Here is a 22,378-nt window from a genome sequence, read left to right as displayed (position 1 = left end):
GGAGGCCACGCTGCCCAGGACCTGCCCCACACATACTCCCTTGGGTCTGGGCCCTGAGGCATCCAAGCACACGGGGCTCATTTCCCAGCACAGTCTTCGGCTCCTGGGCCCCGTGGGTCACCCTGAGGTGGGAGGGGGACGCAGATTGTCCTCGTCCAAGGAGAGCAGGGCCTGGTCTGCCCTGGGGGAGTCACCCCTCAGGCATGTGCCGATCTCGAACCCTTTATCCCGTACACGGAGGCAGCCCGATGTGGGCAGCAGGCTCCCAGCGTTCAGGAGTCATCCGGGAGCTCACCTCCGGCACTGACCCAGCAGCCGTGCACTTCTCTCTGGCCTTCTTGGGGGGCCATCCCCATGCCTCACGGGCGGCATGAGCACCAGCTCCTCTGGGGACCGCAGGAAAGCACGCTGATGGCCGAATGGTGCGCACAGAACCCGCCACGTGGGGGCTGCTGTGCGGCTCAGGGGAGACAACCCGTGAAACTTTCCACGTGATCTGTAAACGGTGATCCGTGAGCGCCACGGGCTTCCAGGCTGTGTGCTTCGTGATGACTGATCACGGCCACCGTGGAGGTGACGGTTGCCCCTGCCTTGAAGGATCTGAGAGAAGATCGGCGGCCCCCACCTGCCCAGACTCTCCCTGGGTCCCGGGGTGCAGGACTTGGCATGAGAATGTTTATTACATGATAAAAATGATTTGTTTCTGAAAAAGTATTTGTTGTACACTTGGAACAGCTCAAACGGACGGGTCACACTAGGTTATAAGAATTAGTGAGTCCTTTAATTCTACCCTGGAATTCGTTCTCCCAAATAATTGCTTTGCTTGCCAGTCATAACTCAGGGACTCGCAGTCGGTCGGGCTCGGAGCAGCTCTGCGAGAAACTCACCTCCCCATGGGGGGGGCAGACATGGCCTCGCTTGTCAGGTCAGTTGCACCTTGAGGTGCCTTTGCGGGTCTGCCTGTCCCCCCACTCTTTCTGTGTCTGCGCGTGTGGGTGCACTCAGCGTGCGGACGTCAGCCTGTGGGTGACTGCTAGGGAGCAGAACTAGGGCTGATGGATCTGGGGGCCTGGCGGCTCCCACCACCCCAGGGAGCCCCCATCCAGGGCTCACGTCATGTTGGAGAATTTCTGACTTGGATTCCAGTGCCTTCCTCGGCAAAGTCCAGTCCCGAGGAAAACACATGCAGGTGTTCTGAGCGTCCATGCCAGCCCAGGGCGAATTCCCTCATCCTCACGGCGTCGAACACAAGACACCCTCAGACTGCGGCTTCTGTGACTCAGACAGTCGCACGTGTCCTTCGTTGTGGAAATTAGAAAAAAAGCAGGCAGATGACTTCAAGCTCCATTAGACAGATACCACAGACCGGTGGCCAGCAATTCGGTGACCGCCAGGCACCGAGGAGAGTATGTACGGCAGAGCGACGTGCGGGAGAACATAAAGCAACCGTTCCATTCTGCTCTCTCACACATCGATCCGTCTCCGGAGCCCGTGACTGCTTCTCCTGTTTGGCAAAAAGTGTCAGCAAAAGTGGTGCTACGTTTAGAGGTCCAATGCATGAAAGAATTGCATTTTAGGAAGAAAGAACTGAATTTTACATTGGTGTGGCCGTGGCTAAAATTTTACTTTCCAGGTGAAATATATCCTCACAGAGTTAAGTCCGGTTAGCAGGCTGCACTTGTGCGTTGACGGCCATCCTTCAAACGTGGGCGGGCCACATGGAGGGTGAGGTTCTGTGGTCTCAGGGCCTTCCGGCTCCTGCAAGCGCAGGCAGCATGTGTGAGCCTGTGTATCATGCGTGTGCCTCACCCCCCTCCGCCGTCCCCTTTCTGGGGCCAGCGTCTGTCTGGTTATTAGGCAGCCAGACTTCTCCAACTAGTCACGTCCGCACCGCGTGGCCAACAGTGATGCAGCCGTGGCCTCAGGTGGTAGGGCACCAGGGACCGGCCATCTGATCTGCCCCATTTGCGTCAGATGGGGGCCAACAGGAGCGAGGCCAATGGTCTGGAGTCTCCCTTCACTCCAGAGGGAGGCCCTGGTGCTTGGCAGGTGAGCAGTCGCATGGGAAGGGGGTCCGCCGAGGCACATCCATGCCCTGGGAACACCGAGAGGCCACGTGGGCCTGCTGACTCGGGCTGCGGAAGTGCAGGCCTGACGCTAGGCAGCAGGCAAAGGTGCCTCCTTTTGAGGACGTGTCCCACGTGGTCCTGGACATGGTGTCTGACCCACATCTGGGTGAGGATCAAGCGGGTGTGGTGGGCTGGTCTCCCTCCCTCCAGACTGCAGCTCGGGGAGTGACCCCTCCTCGGGTGACCTGGGTCAGTGGTAGGCACAGCGGTGACCACGCTGGGGCAGTGATTCACTCCCTCTCAGCGTTTAAGGAGAAAGCTTTCAGAGTTGCCCGCTTGAGCAGAAGTCTCAACAATGTGGCTCTGTCCAGGAGACCCTTAGCAGAAACCCACCCCATTGATGGCTGGCTTCCAGATGGGCTCCCAGGCTGAGTCTCTCTGGTCACTGACCCCTGACACCAGCTCTGCCCTTGGCATTGGGAGCTCAGGCTCCAGGGACGAGTGGCAGTGAGTGCCGGTGGCCACGGGGGAGCCTGCCTGATGGTCCAGAACGTGCTCCACACACGGAGCGGGCAGAGCACCTCTGTGTGACACCAGCCCAAACACACCTGAGTCAAAGTCACACTCGCTTCTACCAGCCCACCCTTCCCCCCTGCACAGGTGTGTGCATGCACACGTCACACATGTCACACACACCCCGCTCACCCCGCTTTCTCCTCTCCCACCTTCCGAGGGTGCTTGGATTATAAATGGCCGAGACCGTGTCGGCAGACTAGAAGTTGAAGACGGGGCATTGATTGGAGGTTTGTCTTTGAACAGTGTTTGAAAATAAGGGTTTTCTAAGTAAGGATTTTCCAAGCATTGCAAAGGCTTTCTAACATGTAACAATTCAAAGTTGTTCTCTGTAGGTTTCCACCGATTAGGGGAAATAGCCAACTTGAGTGTTTGCTCTCTTCCAGGTCCTTGCTAGCCGTCTTCACACATTGTCCTATTGAATTCCGATCTCAAGTCTGGGATTCAGTTTATGCACATGAGGCGCTGGGGCTCCTGGCTCGGGCTTGCGGGGAGCAGTGGCGGCACGAGATCATGTCTGCGAGGTCTCACCCCACACTGGGCACCAACCACGCTCAGCAGGGTCCCATCACCCCAAGGGGGGAAAGAGGAGGAAGCAGAGGAAGATTTTCTTTCTCAACATGTTTATTCCAGGTGTTTTATCAAAGCGCTTTGCATGCACGTCCAGTTCAGCTTGGGGCACGTGTGTGTGTGTGCTTAGAATTGGCTGATGTGTATATGTACACACGTGTGTGTGTGTGTATTCCACATTTCTGAAGTGGCTATCAATATACCCACCGGGTCCTGGAGATTTTCCCGCTTAGACCCTGAGACAACAAAAACGAGCATTTGCCCAACTTCTCTGGGGAGGGAGCCCTGAATGGATGGCCCAGAGACCTGCGTTCTGATTTCCACGGGGACGTTGTCCCTATTCCACATGGGGGGGGTCTGCTCTGTTTCTGAGGCACCATGACTCTGTGACTTTGATTTGTGCAGTGACGCGGGGTTGTGCCCTCAGCCTCCAGTCCTGTTGCTGGCTGTGCGTCTTACTAGCCGACGGCAGGGTGGCCCCCACTCCTGTGCGGGTCCCCCACCGCGCGCCCTGGTCAGGGTCCTCGTGAGCTCCCGCAAGCTCCCTGCTCTGGGCAGGGAGCACGGTCTGCACCACCTCACTGGGCGGAAGGTGACCCAGCTGTGAGGTAATTCTGAAATGCAGGAGGGGTCTGTGTGGTTTAGGGGTTGAGAGCGTGCCGGACACGTCCAGGAACCCCCCCATCAGCCCTGCCCGCCCAGGGGGCCCCTCCGTGGTCTCAGCAGGGGGACCCGCGTTTCCATCCCCGCTCCACACTGCTTTGGGGCCTCCCCGGTTTCCTTATGAACCAGAAATGTTCCAACAGGCAGGCACCCGTCCAGCTCTGTCCTTGTTAAATGGTCCTACTGTGTTCATTTTCCTCTGTCCCTCCCTCTCCCATCTCCCCTCCCTCCCTCCCTTCCTCCCTTCTTCCTTCCCTTCCCTCCTTCCTTCTGAAGGGCAAAAACAAAAGAGAGAGGAGAGGGGTTCAAGAGAACTGATTTTTCCCTACAGTCTTTGGAGTTCTCAATTACAGAGTCGCCGCTAATATCTTCCTATTATCCTGATGGGGACGGGGTTCCGAGTGGGGACAGGGTCCCAGGCAGGAGAGGGTTCTAGGTGAGGATGGTATTTTATGGCAGGGAAGGGATCCCTCATGGGGATGGGACTCGTGTTGGGGATGGGGTTCCCGGGGTGGGGGGCAGGAGCAGAGCCTCCTGCTCGGGGAGCCCGGACAGTCCCCACCAGCACCCCGAGGGTCTCAGTGTTTGGGGACAGGAGAGGACCCCCCCTGCGCATGGGGCCGGGACCCCCTCCACTCGACAGGGAAGGGAAACTGCTTACTTAGATTGTCTTCGTCCTCCGTGTTTGTGGCCCCGGGGCTTAAGTGCTTGAAGGGAGCGGTGAAAGCTGACAACATGCTTACTTTGTCTGGAAAGAAAAGAACAGGAAATGCACTTTGACACCGAGTTTCAGAAAAACTCAATGCTTTCCTACGTTCTCATTACTGAGGATTTGGACAAGGGAGGTTGAAAGCTCGTTTTGGTTTCAACCACTTCATTCTGGTTCAGTCTTTTATTGAATTTCTGACAGCATTTTTATCAAACTCTCTCCATTCAATTTTCAACTTTATGATTTCCATCTTTCTTCTTTTCTCATTTTTGGCATCTCCCCTCCTCTTGTTCTGTGTCCCTCAAAACTCAAAGCGATTGTTTCTGGGGCAAGAACCTTGCGTGAGCTCATGGGATGCTGGGCGGGGCAGAGCCTGGGACCCAGGGCATTTCACAGAGAGGAAGTGAAGCAAGTAAAAAAAAAAAAAAAAAGCCGTAATTAAACAAGAATCATGCAGATAAAGCCAAGACCGCTTCTCCCCGTGAGCGGAGAACTTGCTTTGTGGGCTTGAACAAGGATGTAGAAATCGGTCAGCCAGCGGCTGGGCAGAGGGAAAAGCGGCGGCGCACCAGGGAGGAAGGGGTGCGGGGGGGGGAGGCCCCCTCCGTCCCTCCTGCAAATGGGCGTGTGACGAAGCAGGGGCAGGAGCCCGGGAGAGCGCCCTCCGCTTACCCTGGTGGGGGGAGTGAGGCAACACCTGGCCCGAGTCAGCCCAGGGTGGGCCACTAGACCCGAGACAATGCCACTCATGACCTACAGTGCCCACAATCTCTCTCTTAAACGGAAGGATTCGGGAATTGGGGGAAGGGAATGCACCTGGGAGACATTAAAAAAGGACTAATAAAGGGGCCAAAGGAAAAGCTCCTTTCTGTAGAGATTCCACCGACTGAATCCAGCCTCAGAAGCTGGGAGCACTTGTCCACAGAGGAACCTATTCCGGGGCAGAGGGGAGCGCGTCCAGAGATGGCACATGCAGACCTCCCCATTCTCGGATGCCCGCCTGTCCCTGTACGGTTCCTGGTGGTTCTCGTGGCTGGCCTGGCCCATGGGGGCTGAGCTACTTTGCCACGGGACACTCCCTGCCTCCAGGAATCCGTTGGCACCGGAGGGCCGGGTCTTTGGTGGCTCCCATGCCATCATCTGCTTCTGTCCTCGGGAAGGGGGACTGCTGACTCGTGGGGCTCCCTCTTTGCACACATCTAAGTGTGACTTTGCACGAAAACCTCAGCTAGTGGTTTTAGCTGCAGTTAGCCTTCAGGCGTTCAGACCCAGGCCTGAAATGTGCTCTTTTTCTTTCAATTCTGAGCCTGTTTTCTCTTTACCCAAGCTTTCCAGAGGCCAGGGGAGTTCACATTGAAATTCATTCAGGAGCCCGTTAACAGCTGTTGTTTCCAGTAGGGACGGGCAACGATATAATGTTCACTCAGAGAGAACAATAAATAACTCAAATATAAAATGCCTCTCTTTCTTCATTCTACGGAACGAGAAGAATAAGCCAGGGAGGGACTGGCTCTCCCAAACCCTCACAGCCCAAGCTAATTTACTACAAGGGAATGAAATCTCTTGCTTGAGTTATAATTTCATTAAGGGCGCCCAATAATGTTACACAAAGAGTGTGAAGCTCAAATGATTTAGTCTGGAGCATCTCAAAATGAAATTACATTTTTCTAATAAAGCAGGGATACCAGCCAAACACCCACAAAAATACATCAAACCATTTCAGAGCTCACCTTAGCAAGGCTGCAAAATATTTAAAGATTGTTGTAGGTGCTCAAAGTTCTTGCTTTCTAGGGTTGCCAGATTTATCAAATAAAAACACCAGACACTGAGTTAGATAAACAGCAGATACTTATTTAGTATATATAAATCTCCAGCATTGTGTGGGGTATGCCTATACTGAAAAATTATCCAGTCTATCTGAAATCCAGACTTAAGGCGAAGGACTTGAATAGACATTTCTCGAGGGAAGGCATACAGACGGCCAACAGACACACTCATCAGCAGGGCAATGCAGATCAAAGCCGCACTGGGCTACCACCTCACACCCATTGAATGGCTGCCGTAAAGAAGCCAACTAGGCAGTGGGTGGTGAGGTTGTGGAGGGGTCGGCATCCTTGTGCACGATGGAGGGAGCCTGAAACCAGCATGTCCACGTCTGGGTGTACACCCAAAAGCATCGAAAGCAGGGTCTCACAGAGATACCCGCACACCGGTGTTCACAGAAGCTAAAAGCAATCCGAGTGTCCACTGACAGATGAATGGACAATACAGTGTAGTGCATGCACATAATGGAATATTACCCAACATGATGGACCCTGGGGCCATGATGCAGATTGGAGTAAGTAGAGGACAAATACAATGGGACCCACTTATCTGAGGTCCCCAGAGGGGTTGAATCCATAGACAGAGAAAATGCAATGGTGGGATCCAGGGGCTAGGGGATGAGGGGCCAGAGTTTCCGTTCGAGACAATAAGAAAGTTCTGGATGGTGGTGATGGTTGCACAACAATCTAGATGTATTTGATGCGCCATATGCTTTCAAATGGTCAATATGGCGAATTTTACCTTCTGTATGTTTCACCACGATTTAACAAGTCACATTGTACGGGACGCTCAGTATTTTATCTGAACCCTACCTCTTTTATGCCCTAGCAGTTCCTTCAGCGTAGTGGAGTTTGGATTTCCAGCTCAAACACACCAACCCGCTCAGAGCAGGACACCTAGGGAGCTGCCTGCCTGTTTGCTGGGCGAACCCACCCGGCTCTCCGGTTGTTCGCCTTCGTCTGTACGAAGAGGAGGCAGGTTGCAGCCTTAGCATGTCGTTAGGAAGGATGGCAGGGACTGCATTTTTGGTTTGGAAAAACTGCAACGCAAATGATTGACTGTCAGCGGCTTTGTTGGCGGCTGTCCCCTCACGCACAGTGTCTGCGTGGCGCTGCGCTGGGTTGGCTCCCAGCTCGTGCTGTCCTCTGGTTCACCACAGTCCTGAGACTGGGCTCATGCAGGTTCCTGATGGGAAATGGAGGCTGTACTCTACTCAATTCTGGACCTTTGGGATATGCCGAGAGAAGCTGGCTCACAGAATTCCCCGCGCTCCCGGCTGCCCTCCACCCCGTTGTCAAGTCTGGAGGAAGGAGAAGGTGTTTCTGTGGGGAAGTATCTGGAAGGGGCACTGGGCACGCCCTGCACCAGCTGGAAACGGGCGCCAGAAAGAGCAGGGGCCCTGAACTGGCCGTGGTGCTGGGTGCGCCCGGGGCTTCCCTGGATCCAGCCAAGGGTCACTTCCAGGGAAGGCCTGGTGGTCACCAGCATAGCGCAGCATTCCTAACGCACCTCCTGAAGTGATCCAGGACATTTGCATCAGAAACCTCACCACTCTTTGCAAAATAAATGGCCAGGGCCCCGTGGGAGTGATTTTGTGTATTTCCAGAGCACGTGGGAGGCACTTTCAGAGAGCAGAAGCTCTTCCCTGGAGCTATCTGAGATCACATTCGTTGAGGATATTGATAACCAAGAACAAATAAAATTTGGGAGTGGCCTAAAGACAGATAAATAGGCCCGAGCGAAACAGCATTTGGGAATAGAATCATACCTATATGATCAATCAAATCGATGAAGATCTCAAAGTAATACAATGGGGTGAAAGAAAAGTCTTATTGGGAAATAGTGTTGAAAGAACTCTACACTGGCTTGGGAAAAGTGAATTCTGAGCTCTACCTCATACCATACCCGAAAATTGTCACAAAATGGGTCATAAACCCAAATGTAAGAGCTGTAATGATAAAACTTGTGGAAGAAAATACAAAGACTTTCATAATGCTCAGGAGGCAGATTTCTTAGGATATAGAAAGCACTCATTGTAAAGAAATTAGTTTTCATCAAAATTAAAAATTTCAGCTCACTGAAATACACTGTTAAGAAAACAAAATGCAAGCCACAGATTGGGATAATAGATTTATGATCAAGACAACTGATTTGTCTCCGGAATATAAGAACTCTTCCAACTTAATAATAAAGGGGAAAAAAAAATCCAAATTTTAAAAAAATGGGCAAAATAAGTGAACAGAAACTCGACAAGGGAGAATATGCAGAAGCCAATAATAAGCACACCCAAAGTGCTCCACAGCATCGCCCATTAGGGAAACGCAAATTAAGATCACAAGCCTGTCAGGACACACCCATTAGAACAGCTAACACTTTATCCATTACAGCTCAAAATTAGGAACATCCTGCATACGCATCAACAGAAGAATGGATACGTGAATTGTGCTACATTTATAGGATGGAAAACTATCAGCAATGAAGAAAATTGAAGCATTAAAATATATTACAATATGGATGAATCTCGAAAACATTATGCTGAGCAAAAAAAAAAAAAAAAAAAAAGCTAGGCACAAAAGAGAAGGTGCTAAGTAATTCCATTTATATGAAGTTCCCCAACAGGCAAACTGCTCTCTGGGGAGAGAAGTCGGGAGGGGGGCCTCCTGGGTCAGGTGCTGGCTGCTGGGCAGGCCCAGGAGGGTTCTTTCTGGAATGATGTGTTACATGCGTGTACCTGTTTGTCATGAGCCATAGCAGGTGCAGGATATGTTTCTCCACATGTAAATTACACTTAGTCATTTAAAAAATATTAACAGATAAAAAGCGTGACTGGATGAGAAAATAAACGATGTGAAGCAAGCATCAAAGTATTGTTTCATACGAAAGGAAAAATGCAGGATGGCCGATGGTGAAGACAGGCGTCTACCCGGAAGCAGAGATGGTATGCAGTCCGGCCCGCGTGCGCGCACAGGCCTTGTGGCTTTGTTTTTGCTTATTCTATAGATTGGAAAGCTCAAATATCTCTCAGAAGCTCTGCCGTGGCAACAAGTACAGTCACTACCTCAAAGGGGGAGCCCTTTGGAGACGCCCCTGGATTCCCATCAGGATGAGCGCATGTCTGGAAAGCAGGGGAGAGCTGGCTGAGGGAGGGGAAGTGAGGGCCACAGCAGGTGCGCGGGGAGCCCAGCACGTGCGCTGGGCCAACCCACGGAGACTCCACTTACCCACTGCAGTGGCATGAGGGGCTGAGCAGGGGTCCTGTTTTTTGGAGCCTGCTTTGTGAAGACGACGTTTGCCTTTTTACCAAGTAAGATGGAAATTTTAAAAAGTCCTCGGTGCGTGAGCCCCTGTCAGTTACCTGGAAAGTCTGTTCATGTGAAATAACAGGTTTGCTGGAACTTTTAATAAACCCCGTAATTGCTAAAACCTGGAAGGATTCGACCTGGTACTCTGCCTCCTTAAAAGCACTCAATATGTTAGGCATAGGTTGTTTGTAAAAGGCACGTGAATTGAGCACTTTGGCTTTGCCATCATTTCAACAAGTCCTGCCAAGTTTTGTACGACTCATGTCTGCCTCGTAGGCCACACTCAGGCCCATGTCCCGCACAGCCTCGCTCTCTGGGGCAGTTTTGTCCTTGGGGGAGAAGGTGACAGTGGGAAGCCACCGAACTCTGCCGGCACCCCTGGGCCACGCACACCTCGGCCCCTCTCAAATCCCTTTCTCAGAGCCTCGTTTTGCCAAAACACAGTGTGACAGAAGGCCTTCCTCAAGCTGACCCACTTTCCTTGCCGGCCGTGTATTCCGACCGGATGCAGGTACGTCTTCCTTTGGTGGATGTGGCTTCTAGCTAAACACACAAACATACCTCAGCCCGAACAGGTGGGCCACCCTGGGAAGCAAGGACGTAATTAACCTCTGTGCACGCAGGAGGAAAGGGATAAGAGTTTGGAGTAAAGGCAAAGAATTTTTCTCACGGAGTTTCAGGAACATGTATTTCAAACACTTTTCAAGCTGATGTTCTAGGAACAATACAAGGGAGCTCAGGGTCTGCACGGAGTTTTGCAGCACACAAGAAGTCTGATGCTCACGAGAGCATGAGGATCTCTTCTGGCAACTTCCACATGGATAAAAATAGTCACAAGTGGCCTTGAACGGGTTCCAGTAGGCAGGCGGCCAGCGTGCGGTCAGTATGCCGCTCATTCGCCATATGGGCCGAACTACGGCTTCCCCGAAAATGCGTCCTGGAGCCCTGACTCCCCGGGCCTCAGAAGGAGGCCGTATTTGGAGACGGGGTCTTTAAAGAGGTGGCTAAGGTAGGGTGAGGTCCCTAGGATGGACCCCAAGCCGGTCTGACTGGTGACTTATAAGAGGAGATCAGGACACACACACGTGCGGACGGACGGCCACGTGAGGACCCGGGGAGGGGACGGCGTCTGCACGCCCAGGACAGAGGCCTCGGGAGACCCCAGCCCTGCGCACGCCTGCACCTCGGCTCCCAGCCCCCAGGACGCGAGGCTGTGAACTCTGGTGTGTGAGGCCCCAGGCTGGGGTGCTTTGGCACAGCCTGCGCTGACTGATGCATTCACTCAACATAGCTTTTTATTGAATGCAAGTAGTTGCACATGATTTCAAACTGATGCCAAGAAGGACGAATGCAGGGAGACCGTTCCTGGCCAGGGGATCTAGAAGGCAGGGGGGAGGCATCCTTCGGGAGGTGACTGAGTAGCTGAGACCCAACGGGTAATAGGAATGTGTCCCATGTATTGAACCAAGAGATCTGCTCCAGAGCCAGGAGACTCCTGCTGCAAGGATGAGTGTGGGATGATCCAAGTTAGGGCGGGGAGGCCGCCCTGAGCAGAAGGGGTGGCTCGTGCAAAGGCCCTGGGTAAGTGCACCAGCATCTCAGCCTCCGAAACTGGGCGGCTCTGTCCGGGTGGCTCCCCATTACTGTGGGCATGGAACCTTGATTCTGAATCGGGGTCCCAGGGACCAGAGAGCAGCAAACATGAAACCTCTGGATTGTGCCAGATGCACAGGAGGAGGGATCGGAGACACAGACAGATAGAGACACAGAGAGAGATAGAGACAGGGAGAGAGAGTCAGAGAGAGAGAGATGGGGAGAGAGACAGAGAGAGAGAGACAGAGAGAGATAGAGCTAGAGACAGAGAGAGGACAGAGCCAGAGGCGAGAGCTCTCATTTACGAGGAGTCTGAAGCCCAGCTCGGGTCCTCAGAGTCCTGCCATGTGGGAGAGCCGCTACTGGGGGCACGGCGGCCCGTTCAGCAGAGGTTCCTTCTCGTTGCCCTCCCCTGGATGGGCTCGGATCTTCTGAGATGGCAAAGTTGTCAGGACAGGATGGGTCTCGTGGGGGGGCCTTGACCACAGAGTTGAGACTCTGGCTGAGATTAGCTGGGGGGTTGGGGGGGCAGAGTATGGTTAAAAGAAAAAAAATGGAAAAACCCCAATCATCCTTGTGGGTTTAGCCTTCAAGGAGCTGAGACTTCCAATGAGCCGGGGTCTCTGCCCGGCTGCCGCAACCCCAGCGCCTCGGGGTGCTTTCTGGGGGGGACCCAGGCGCCAGGGCCGGACTCTGTGGTTGCTACGGGCAAAGGAGGAGTAAGGGTGCTCTCACGCCTTAAGGACTCAGAGGAAGTCAGGGGACATGCAACTCTTCGGTCCCTTCGCAAAGTGCCCGGACTCACAGGGAGCAATCCCGAGGGGACGGTCACCGTGAACCCCGCCCGCTGCAGGGACCGTCAGCACCCGCACCCGCGAGAACTCGACGTGTGGCTCTCAAGGAGTTGTAGGGCTCCAGTTGGAGGTGTCTTGTGGACGCCGTCCCTTTCTCGTGGTTGAACCCCCCGGGCATGCCGGTCTGCTCCCAGACGGTTTCCCTCGGTCACAGCACTGAGATGTCCCCGCGCCGTGTGCCCACCCCAGCCTAGGTCTTTAATCAGGCCCCGAGCACGGCACTATGAACAGTCTGGCAGACCAGACAGACACTTCGGGCTTGACGTGTATGCCACATTCTGGAAGCTTGGCTTATTTTTGGAAGCCGTGGAGAAACAAACAAGCCCGCACCAGATTGCTCTATGTGAACAACGGGCAAAGACACAGATGGTCCGACAAGTGATTGACGGACCAAGGTGACTCTTTGCCACGAAGGGTATTTAGAATTTTAAACACATATGTGTAAAGGTGTGTGTTCACACTCCACTTGGAGTTCCAAGTTATCTGCCGAGGCACTCAGTGGCTTTGTAGAGTCTAGACACGGTCTTCCTTCTGTGGTCCGTCTGGGGGTGGGTGCGTGCAGGCGTGTGTGACATCATTCTCTACGGCAGCGTTCAGCCATCTCTTCTCCGCCCGACAACTAGCGGTTTCAGACCTAACGGCCATCCAACCTAGACGTGGTTCTTGCTGCCATCTGTGTTTGGGGCAGAAGGTCTACCCTAGTAACGGGCTTTTGGTGAGGCAAGACTTCAGCTGGGATCTCAGACTCTGAGGGCAGAAGCCTGCGCTTCTTCCAAAAGATTCTCCTTCTGTGGGAACCAGCGAGGTCGGAGTTCATCAGAGCCCCCGCTTCAGTGACAGCGAGCTGAGCGTGTTTGCCCCCCTGGCTCCGAGGAGCCGTGAGTATATGGGAAAGTCTACAAGAGACGACTGGACTGTGATTCTGGTCAGGAATTCTAGGAGATAAATATCTGGAGGCTGGAAATTCTCACGAAATAAAAATCTAATCCTCCAGACCTGTGTAGGCACCCCAAAGACTGTCGTTAGGGAGCCATGGACACAATGAGAGTGTAACACTCTGTAAATGAGCAATAATCCTGCATTTCTTGTCCCTGTGGACATGTTTCCCCTCTAAGTCCCTCTGCAACCTTGTTGGCTCCTTATGGGTCCTTGGGCTTCCTTTTTTCGCATTCTCTGGCCTCCTTGCCCTCTTTTCTTTGGAAACATGCTAAACCAAAGTCCTTTTATTTTGCAATTTCACATTCTATTTTTCCATTTGATAAAAAGATTGCCCACATTAGTTTCTCTGGCCAAGAGCATTCTTCACCTTTCCTACCTCCCAGCCTTCTTTTGCTAGAGGCTTCCACCCTGAACCATTGCTTCTGCGAGTGAGCGAAAGCTTCAGGGGCATCCATCACGGACTCAAGGTCACCAGGTTTTCTGAGCGCTGAGTCGTGCGTTTGTCAGGTGGTAACTACTCCTCCACAGAAATGCTGTGAGCTGTGTGTTCGTGCTGGTTGATTGTGTCACCTTGACCAGGCCCCAGGAGCCCCGCTATCTGGCTGCACGTGATTCTGATGTGTCTGCGAGGGAGTTTCTCATCGAGGCCAGCACTTGAATCAGAGGACTGAGTGGAGCAGAGTCCTCCCAGCGAGGGGCCTCAACTAATCAGGCGAGGACCCGCACGGCCACGTAGGTGGAGGGACGACTCTCCGTCTGCCAGTGGCTGGGCTGGGACCACCGTCCTCCCTGCACTCCTGGCTCACAGGCCTTCCCACCTGGCCCGGCTTCCCTGGGCCATAGACCTTCCAGCCATATCGCCGTCCTGCATCCCCAGCTTGCAGGCGAGACTGTGGGGTCTCCGTGCTCCGGGATGGAGTGAGTCGGTTTCTTCTCATCTCTAGTGTTCTGCGGGCTCTGTCTCTGTGAAGAACTCTGACTAATACGGCCCTGCTGCCCCTGCAACACGCTCTTCTATGCACACGCCCACTGCTCCGTAGACCCCGGACCATTAGCCGGACCTGTTGCCTCCTCTCCCCTCTTCCAGCCACGGACCAACCTGGTCCTGTCCCTGGAGATTGTGGGGAGCGGCCCGTGGGGAGCGGCCCATGGGGAGCGGCCTGTGGGACCGGCCTGGGGGGAGCGGCGCGGCATGCACTTCTGAGCGTGCTGTCCATGGCCGTGGGTGGCAGCCAGCGTCCCCGCCATCTCTGCATGCGGGTGCGTGTTTTCCCACCGCAGTGGGGGCTCTGGGCTGTGAGCAGCATCCCCACCGTGTCTTTGCGGGGGTCCCAGTAGGTCCCCGTCAGTCCAGAGTGATTATTATTAGCATTTGCTTGCTGACAGGTGTCCCCGCTTGCATGACATGGCATCGGCCATCCTGCTTACAGACGAAGCACGCGGGTGGAGGCGGGTGGCCGGGGGCAGCGGCGCCCCTTAACCCCCGACTGCCCCTCCACTGTGAGGGCCAGGTTTCTCCCTTCCTGCCAGACATCCTACCCGACTGTTGTAGACGAATTCCTGAGTCCGTCTGCTCACAACAGGGTGAGCGTCTCTGGCCGGAAACTAGCAGTCCCAGGGTTCCTCTGACCCACTTGGCCTCCCACCCAGGCCTCGAGGCGCAAAAGCCCCGTCGCTGGGCCCGCCTGCCCCGTCACACTCCATGTGACCTGGTGCCCGGCCCACCGAGTGGGCCCCGGCTGCCGCTGCGCGCCCGCCTGCTTCCACCCTGTCCGCACGCCCCAGCTTCTGCAGTGACCCCCCAGCTGGCTCTCAGGTCAGGTCCTGCAGGGCCAGCAGGCGGAGAGCGCACAGAACCTCGTGGTGTCTGCGGGTCTGAGTGGCTGGACGGGCAGGTGGGCAGCAGGCAGGACAGGAGCGCACCAGCCCTGAGGGCCTCGTTTCCCAAGCTCGGCTGTGAGGCCCACGCTGGAGTGTGCGGCTGGGGCTCCTCAGGGAGGTGACCTTCTACGGGGCTTCCCAGGAATGGGAATGGGAATGGAATACGGCGCTCACGGAATGGAGGCTCCTTTCGGTCTTCAAGCCGGAGAGGCCTTTCTGAAGCCCCCCCTCGGAGGTCTTGCAGGACAGCTGACAAGGCCGTCCTGAAAGTGAAGTATGACACGGACACCTGATTCCGCGGCCCTGGGAGTGACCGTGCGACCCCGCACACCTCTTCCGTGCATGAAACTGGTCACGGGCCTGACTGCGCCCCGCAGAACCCTGTGGAGGTTCCGATGGGCGTGTGAGGAGAGAGTGGGAGCTCACCGCCCTCCGTATGGCCTGTGTCCCACCCCGTCCGCATCTCCTCCAGCGTGTACTGCCCCAGGGGTCAGCAGGCCGCCTGGGCAGGGTGTCGGGCCCCCATCCACCAACGAGCTGGGAGGTCGCCGCATCGCCTGACCTGCTCGGGTCTCTGTCCCCTTGTCTCTGATACACAGGCATGTCACCTACGTCAGGGCTGTGGTTGAGACTGAGTGACACACACGGGACATGCCGCGCGGTCCTGAGCAGGAATGCACACCCGATAGCCACCAGCTGTGACTGGTTCAGATGGGACAACAAAGTCAGAACATCTCCCAGGACACAGTTTCTTCAGCTTATTAGACATTTGGTGACTCTGGCATTCCTGAACTCAACTGGATCTAGCATGATTCTTATTTTATTTTCTGATATTAGTTTTATTATTTGAGGCATTGAAGCGAGCTTGTTTGAAAACCAGAAATAAGAGATCAGGGAACCTCCTGGCAGGCCCTCCCGTCCTCACTGACTTTGCTAAGCCCTACTGTCCACACTCATGTCTTCCACGCTGTTTGAAATTTGGCTAATTTCTCTTCTATGAATCAGATATTCTAACAACCAAAAATAGAGGCCTGATCACATTGGCAGTTGTTTAGAGAGCAGGTCAAAGTGTTAGTGTCTGAATCTGCAAGTCTTGACTTTAATTTTTCCCTTTAGCACGGAGCCCCTGGCTGCTGTGTGTAAGTGACATTTATTATTATTATTATTATTATTATTATTGTTATTTATTTCCAAGCTAACACCTTGTCTGGTGGGGTCATCTGTGCTCCTCGCGTGGGCTGGGGTCCCGTCCTGACGCACACTCAGGGCCACACGCCTAGCGCCCTGTTCACTCCTGCCTCCGTGCCACGCTGTTCTTGCATCGTGCCGTATTTGCTTACGTGGCTTTCTTTCCTGCCTCGAGTGCAGACTCCTGTGGGCGGACGGCCTCTGAGTTCACCATAAGACCCTGCAGTTGGCAGACGAGGCTGTCTCACGGGGTGGGCAGGCCACACGGAGCTGGAACGGAACTCCGGTCCGCGCTGCCTGCCCCTCTCCCGTGCTTCTGGTTTTCGCGACACTGTGGCATTTCCCTCCATGCTGACTGAACTCCGTCGAGGTTCGGGGTGTTCCAGTCCCGCTGCTGGGGTCCCAGCCTGTCTGTGCCCCTGTCACGCTGCTCACGAATGCTCAGTTGTGCTGCTTGGGGGCTCGTGCCTCAGATTGGTCAACACCCACTCCTGTGCGTTCAGGGGTTCTGTGATGCTATTTTGGGGGTGGCCAGCCCGAACCAGCCAGGGCGCAACCAACCAGGTAAGACTGACCCATGTCTGAGCTCAAGACCATAGGTGATATTTAACGAGATTGAGAGAGAGAGAGAGAGAGAGAGAGAGGGGATGGGCCGGCGCTGCCCTCGGGGAGCACAGGGGAGGAGGCACTGCAGGCCCCGCACGGGCCGCCGGCACTGGTGGGTGCTGGAGCCCCCACCCTCCTGCGTCTGGTTCTGGCCGGCCTCGAAGCCTGACTGACGAGGAAGCCGAACAAGAGCTCCACTGCTTTGGGGAGGAGGAGAAGGTTCTGGAAGAGTACGAGGGCGGTGTGTGCCAGGCAGAGGGTGGCCGGAGGTGGGCTTCCTATGCTGCCCGGCCCCGCGCTTCTCCTTCGAAGGGGGGGACCAGCAGGCCCTCTGGCACCCGCGAGAACAGGCCCTTCCTTGAGTGGAACTGCCTCAGGGGCCGTGCCTCCCACAGGCTCCTTTCAGGTGAGAGGCGTTTGCAGGACGGAACCCGCGGCTCCGTGAGCTACGACTTTCTTATTACTTCTGGCCAACAGTGGAGAGAGTAGAAAGTGGTGTGGTGGATGGATTTTCTGTAAGACGGGCAGCGTGTGTGTTGTTTTCTATTAGATTCCATGAAAATCAATCTGCAGCCTAGTTCAGCCTGGTAAAATTAGATCTAAAACTATTTAATTTTGTTTCGGGAGTGTTTTCCCATCGGATGCCTGGCCTGAGGACACACAGGGATAAAGTACCTTGAGTTCTTACCAGCTCTGTGCGCCTCCGTGATCACGTGTTTGCTGCTCCACGGCTCCTGTGCCTGGGACGAGATGCAAGCCCCCCATTACCGAGAGGCTTGTTGTTCATGGTCGTGTTTTGCACTCTACATGGTTTGGTAATAAGAAGTGGCAAATGAATGTTTTTAGTTTGCCCAAGCTTGCGTGTTTGTGTTTGGGGTCAGACCATCCAAAGGGCTGGCCGCTCTGGGGGGGGCGTGTTCGGGGGGCACTGGTGCCAGGCTGAGTCTGCTCCTGCCTGGCCGGGCTTGTGAAGCCGGGGGGTGGGGGGTTCCGAATTGTTGCTCCTTCATCTGGAAGTTTCTCCATTTGGGGGCTCTGGCGAGAATGGAAGCATCCGAGAGTTGCAAGAACACCTGGCCAGGGCACTCAGCATCACAGCACACACCTTTATTTGGCAATGCCATTGTTAAATGTAGCGTTACACTTGGCAAGGATCCTGCGCCTTCCCAGGGCTTCTGCGCCCCAGGGCACTGGTCCCCAGTGACTGGGCAAGGAAGACGCCCCTGGGAGGTGAGGCACCTGCGGGGGTTAGAGGGGAGGTGGCACGGGGGCTGGGCCTTAGTCCTCCAGTTTCAGCTTTCCAACATTGTAGTGACTAGAGGCACTGCGCCCGCAGGTGCCAGGAGGGTTTGCAGCCTCGGTGCTAACGGGTGGGGCTGCCAGAGGCCATACCACACCATCTACGACGTGGCATGTACACGCAGGTTGATCTTACTCCCGATCCTAGGAGACAGGCCTGTCAAGCGCTGCACTTGGCACCTCCCTGCATCATCCCTGACTTCCCTCATGTCCAGGAGGAAAGTCAGGTGCAGAGAGGTGGCAAGGCTGCGTGGGTGGGTGTGGGCTGCTGGGGCGCCCCTGTCTGTGCAGCCTCAGACCCCTTCTTGACACAGCCAACCCCGGTGTGCTGGAACTGCCGCGTTCTTAAGACCGGACTAAACTTTAAACCACAAAGATGGGCATCCTTGCCAACAAATATTTCCATGAGCAACTCCACTTGAGGAATGCTAAGTTCTATAAAAGGAAGCAGCTTTCTCTACCGAAGGGCTTCTGGGGGCCTCTACCGTGCGGTGCACTAGAATATAACCTGAAAATCTTCGCAATGGAGCAAGCAAATGGCGTTTCTCATGACCTCGGAGCGTGTTCTTCACAGCATCTCACGGAGCTTCTGTTCCATGAGATGTAACGTGAGAAATGCTGACAGATGGGGCTCTGGGAGGCCTCGCCTAATGTCTCAGGTGCAGCCCTGCAGATATTCCCGAATAGCGCCGTGAAAACCTCCAGTCAGCTGTGGACCTCTGAGCTGTGGGCTGGGGGGAGGGAGCCCGCCCCATTTTGTATTTGATACGAAAGTCCATGCATCTGTGCAGAGGTCTGGCCTAGTCAGGGAAGGGGTGCATCTGCCGTCTTATTTTTGTGTGGTTCAGCATCTGTAGTCATGTGGTGTACATCTGTTGAGAGCCTACTATGTGCAAGGCGCTGTCTTTGCCATGGAGAGTCTGCAGAGAACAGGCGAGTGTCCTTGCCCCTCCCCCGGGACTTACACGCCTGTGTCAGCTGGGGTGTGCTCCCCCAGCAGCCGTGCCGTGCGGGTTTTGCTCCAAAGCTAAGTACCCACACATGCCTGACAGCTACTCTAGTCCTGTGGCGTTCAGCACGTCTAACCCTGGGGTGTAACACATATCATCATTTGCATACTTGTGCTGGGATCGCCTGCAACTGAGGAAGAAGCTCACCCCCAAGAGTCGGACGTGGGTCCCCCGTGTCGGTACAAGGTTCATCTTTCTTTGCCACCTAGTGCCTATTTCCTTCCAGCAAACAGAACCCCCACTTCCTTGGGGGGCACTGTTCCTGACTCCCACACTCCTGGTTGGGTGAGGCCACCCCTCTCTCAGCTCGGATGGGCTCTGGTCCACAGAAGCCCCCCATCCTGGCTGGAATGGAGGACAGGGTTTCCAGGGCCCAGTGCAGAATAAAAGCGTGGGCTGCAACTAGATGAAAGCATGACGAACTTCAAGATGGTCACAGCAGAGCATTATGCCAAAGGTGGGGGGCTGTTCCTGCTGTGGGCACCTGGCTCTATTTGGGCTGACCAGAGGCAGACCCAGGTCTCAGGTCTCTGATGGGCAAGAGCGGCCCCCCCGCCTACTGAATTTAAGGTGAGATTATGAGTCAGGAGCTGACACCCTGCAACCGTAGGAAAGCCGGGACCTGCAGGTCACTGTGTGTGGCTCACGTGGAAGGAAGGGGGCTGGGGACAGAGTGAGATGGGTCTGGATTCTGCTAATGGACCCTGACTCCAGCCTGGCCACCAGCTTGTCAGTCCCAGGAGCCACGACTGGGTTTTCTGACCCATGCAACCAAATACATCCCAGCCTCCACAAACACTCAGGACTAACATATTTACATGCTTTCTGTTGGCTTTGGCTCATTTGTGAGATGGAAATCATTACCATGTCCCAAAGACAAGCAGATGTGGAAGCGCTTTGCCTGGTCAATCGGTAGAATGCCCGTGCCCACACTGTTCTCCCGACAGGAGAAGTGTCGGCTTGTCTGTGTCCGTGTGAGGGAAGGACCTTGTCTGTGCTGTCACTGCCCCCCACCTGTGGCGGGTGACGGCTGGAACCCCAGACAGGGGTGTAGGAATAATTGCTGCAGTTGGCTACTGTCCTTGAAATTGTGATTCTGTTTTAACAGAACTTTTTGCTACCATAGCCGCCACGTTCACCTGCTGGAGTGAGGAGACGTGGCTGGCTGCTCGCTCTGAGGACCCAGAGTGCCACAGAAAGGCGCTGTTCTAGGGACAGACAGCCGAGCCCTCCCGTCAGCCAACCCCCAGGCGATCCAGGCACCCTCCCTCCCTGACGCCAGTGCTTTCTAATTCCATGCAGCACTTGGGGGCGTGGCCCTCCCTGGGCCCCCAAAGTGCCCCCAATACGCCTTCCTCAGTGCCACCATCATGCTGTCGGCCACAGGTTTGGCCTGGGCCCGGCTCACGCAGTCCCCGATGCCCTGGCAGGTGGGGGTTAGCTCGCACCGTGTGCCTGGGCATGTTGGTAGGGCTGTGGCCTCCGTGCTCAGGGGGAGCGGGACTGTGACCCCATTCTCATGAGCTGGGGTGCTGGGGGCACTCAGGGCTCACAGAAAACCGGAGGCATGAACCTCTTCTCCAAAGCGTGGAAGCCCGAGGCTGTCTGGGAGGAGAGGTACCATTTAGCCAATGAGCTCTTGCTTCACTGGTGTCTTTTGATGACAAATTCTAGGTGCCCTACGTCTTATTTAATTAAAGCATAAGCTTTTTGGTCTCAAAGTGGGGGACAGGAGGCGGTCTTGTCTTTGAACTGAGGAACGTGTTTCCAGGGGCTGCCTCTGAACATGGCTGTGCAGACAGAGTGGCAGCTCGGGCCGAGTTGTTTGAAAGGTTCCCGTGGAGAGAGCTCTGCTGAAGGGCCCTCCTCGGGGCTTGTCAGGCTCCTGGGGACACATTTCTCTGTGTGTCTTGAAGGCCCTGCCTTGCGGTGATGCGCATCAGGAGCGATAATGGGGGCTGTGCGTCTGGGTCCCCCAGCGGCGAGCTGACAGCCGGTCCTCAAGTGTCAGGACGGCCAGCAACTCTGCAAACACTGAGCTGCTCATTTGCTGGGCTGTTGTAGCTCTGCTGGCATTTTCCGGTGTCCCCAGGGCCTGGTGTGTCAGAGTGGCTGGGCCACCAACGGCTTCCTGTGTGGGGACTCGGGCAGCCCTGGCTGCACCCCCATTGCTTGTGCGTTTAGGGAAAACACATCCTTCTGTGACTCAGCAATCTCTTTTTTAAGTGCCCACAGGGGACGGCTCAGCGGGCAGTGCACTGTCCCTCTGCACCCCTCTCGGGCCTTACCGGGAGTCACCCGAGGCTGCCGCAACCAGTGTGCAGGCTCCGGAGCCCAGGGAGCCTTGCGTTGCTTCACTGACACCCGAGGACCCAGAGGCATGCCGACCAGACCCCCAAAGGCAAAGTGATGAGTAGCTGTTTTGAAATCCTTGAAATGAAAACTGGAACTAAAGGTATGAGGACCATCCTTCTCGTCTCCAGGGAAGTACTGGGCTGATTTTTTTATCGGTTCTTTTAGTTTAAATTGTTTAAGAATGCACAGCTTGTTTAGCAACAGAATGCTCCTCTCTTTGTCCAAATTAAATCTCGGGTCTTAGAAGCTTCGTATGTCAGTCGGGACGCGGAGCCTGCATCCCTGCCCCCTCCATCCCTTGGGGAGCACTCGCACCCAGAGCCCTCGGACGACTTGGGGCACTGTGGAGGCTGAAGGGGGCCAGGGAGAAGCCCAGCTGAGGACGCACACTGCACACCCCTCACCGCGCTCTGAGCTTGTAGCAGGCGCGCTCACTGAATATTTGTTGCATATTGACTGTGTCAGGAACAGAGTGGAAAACATCAATTTTCATGTATTTCCTCAACTAACGCTCATGATGGTCTCGAGTTTATCATTATCCTCCTTTCATCAGTAAGAAAGCTGAGGCTTGGAGGAAGTACGGGGCTTCCTCGCGTCCAGGCTGAGCCACAGGCATGCCCGGCTAGCACAACCTCCGCAGAGGTCCCGGCACCAGGTGGGCGGCCGCGAGTCAGTGTCTCTGGGGGTACGCACGGCCACGTGCCCGCGTGTTCCCGAGCAGGCTGCAGCCTCCGAGAAGCCACGCCCCGACATGAGCCTGTTTGTTAGATCCCTGCTTACGGATGCTGATCACAACTGTTCTTTTCTTTTTTTAAATTTAATTTTATTCTGTTATGTTAGTCACCATATATCATTAGTTTTTGATGTAGCGATCCACGATCCATTGTTTGCGTATAACACCCAGTGCTCCATGCAGTACGTGCCCTCCTTAATACCCATCACC

The 22,378-nt window shown here is 54.9% G+C and overlaps 1 protein-coding gene across 2 annotated transcripts in view; it reads right to left on the bottom strand.

Annotated features, from left to right (window-relative positions):
- Positions 1–22,378, bottom strand: part of ADARB2 (adenosine deaminase RNA specific B2 (inactive)) — a 412,902-nt gene that overhangs the window by 120,055 nt on the left and 270,469 nt on the right. The window contains exon 2 of one of the 2 annotated variants that reach the window (XM_073879972.1): positions 4,537–4,623. The exons of the other annotated variant lie outside the window; for it this stretch is intronic. Within the exon in view, the coding sequence (XP_073736073.1) occupies positions 4,537–4,623 (87 nt within the window). The remainder of the gene's footprint in view (positions 1–4,536; positions 4,624–22,378) is intronic. 2 annotated transcript variants of the gene reach the window in all.

Source organism: Callorhinus ursinus, unplaced genomic scaffold, assembly GCF_003265705.2.
Source record: "Callorhinus ursinus isolate GAN/ISIS: 27379988/994484 unplaced genomic scaffold, GSC_fseal_2.0 scaffold36, whole genome shotgun sequence".
NCBI classification, from domain to species: Eukaryota; Metazoa; Chordata; class Mammalia; order Carnivora; family Otariidae; genus Callorhinus; species Callorhinus ursinus.
Note: the sequence above shows the minus strand (reverse complement) of the source record. Positions and strands in the feature narration are given on the sequence as shown.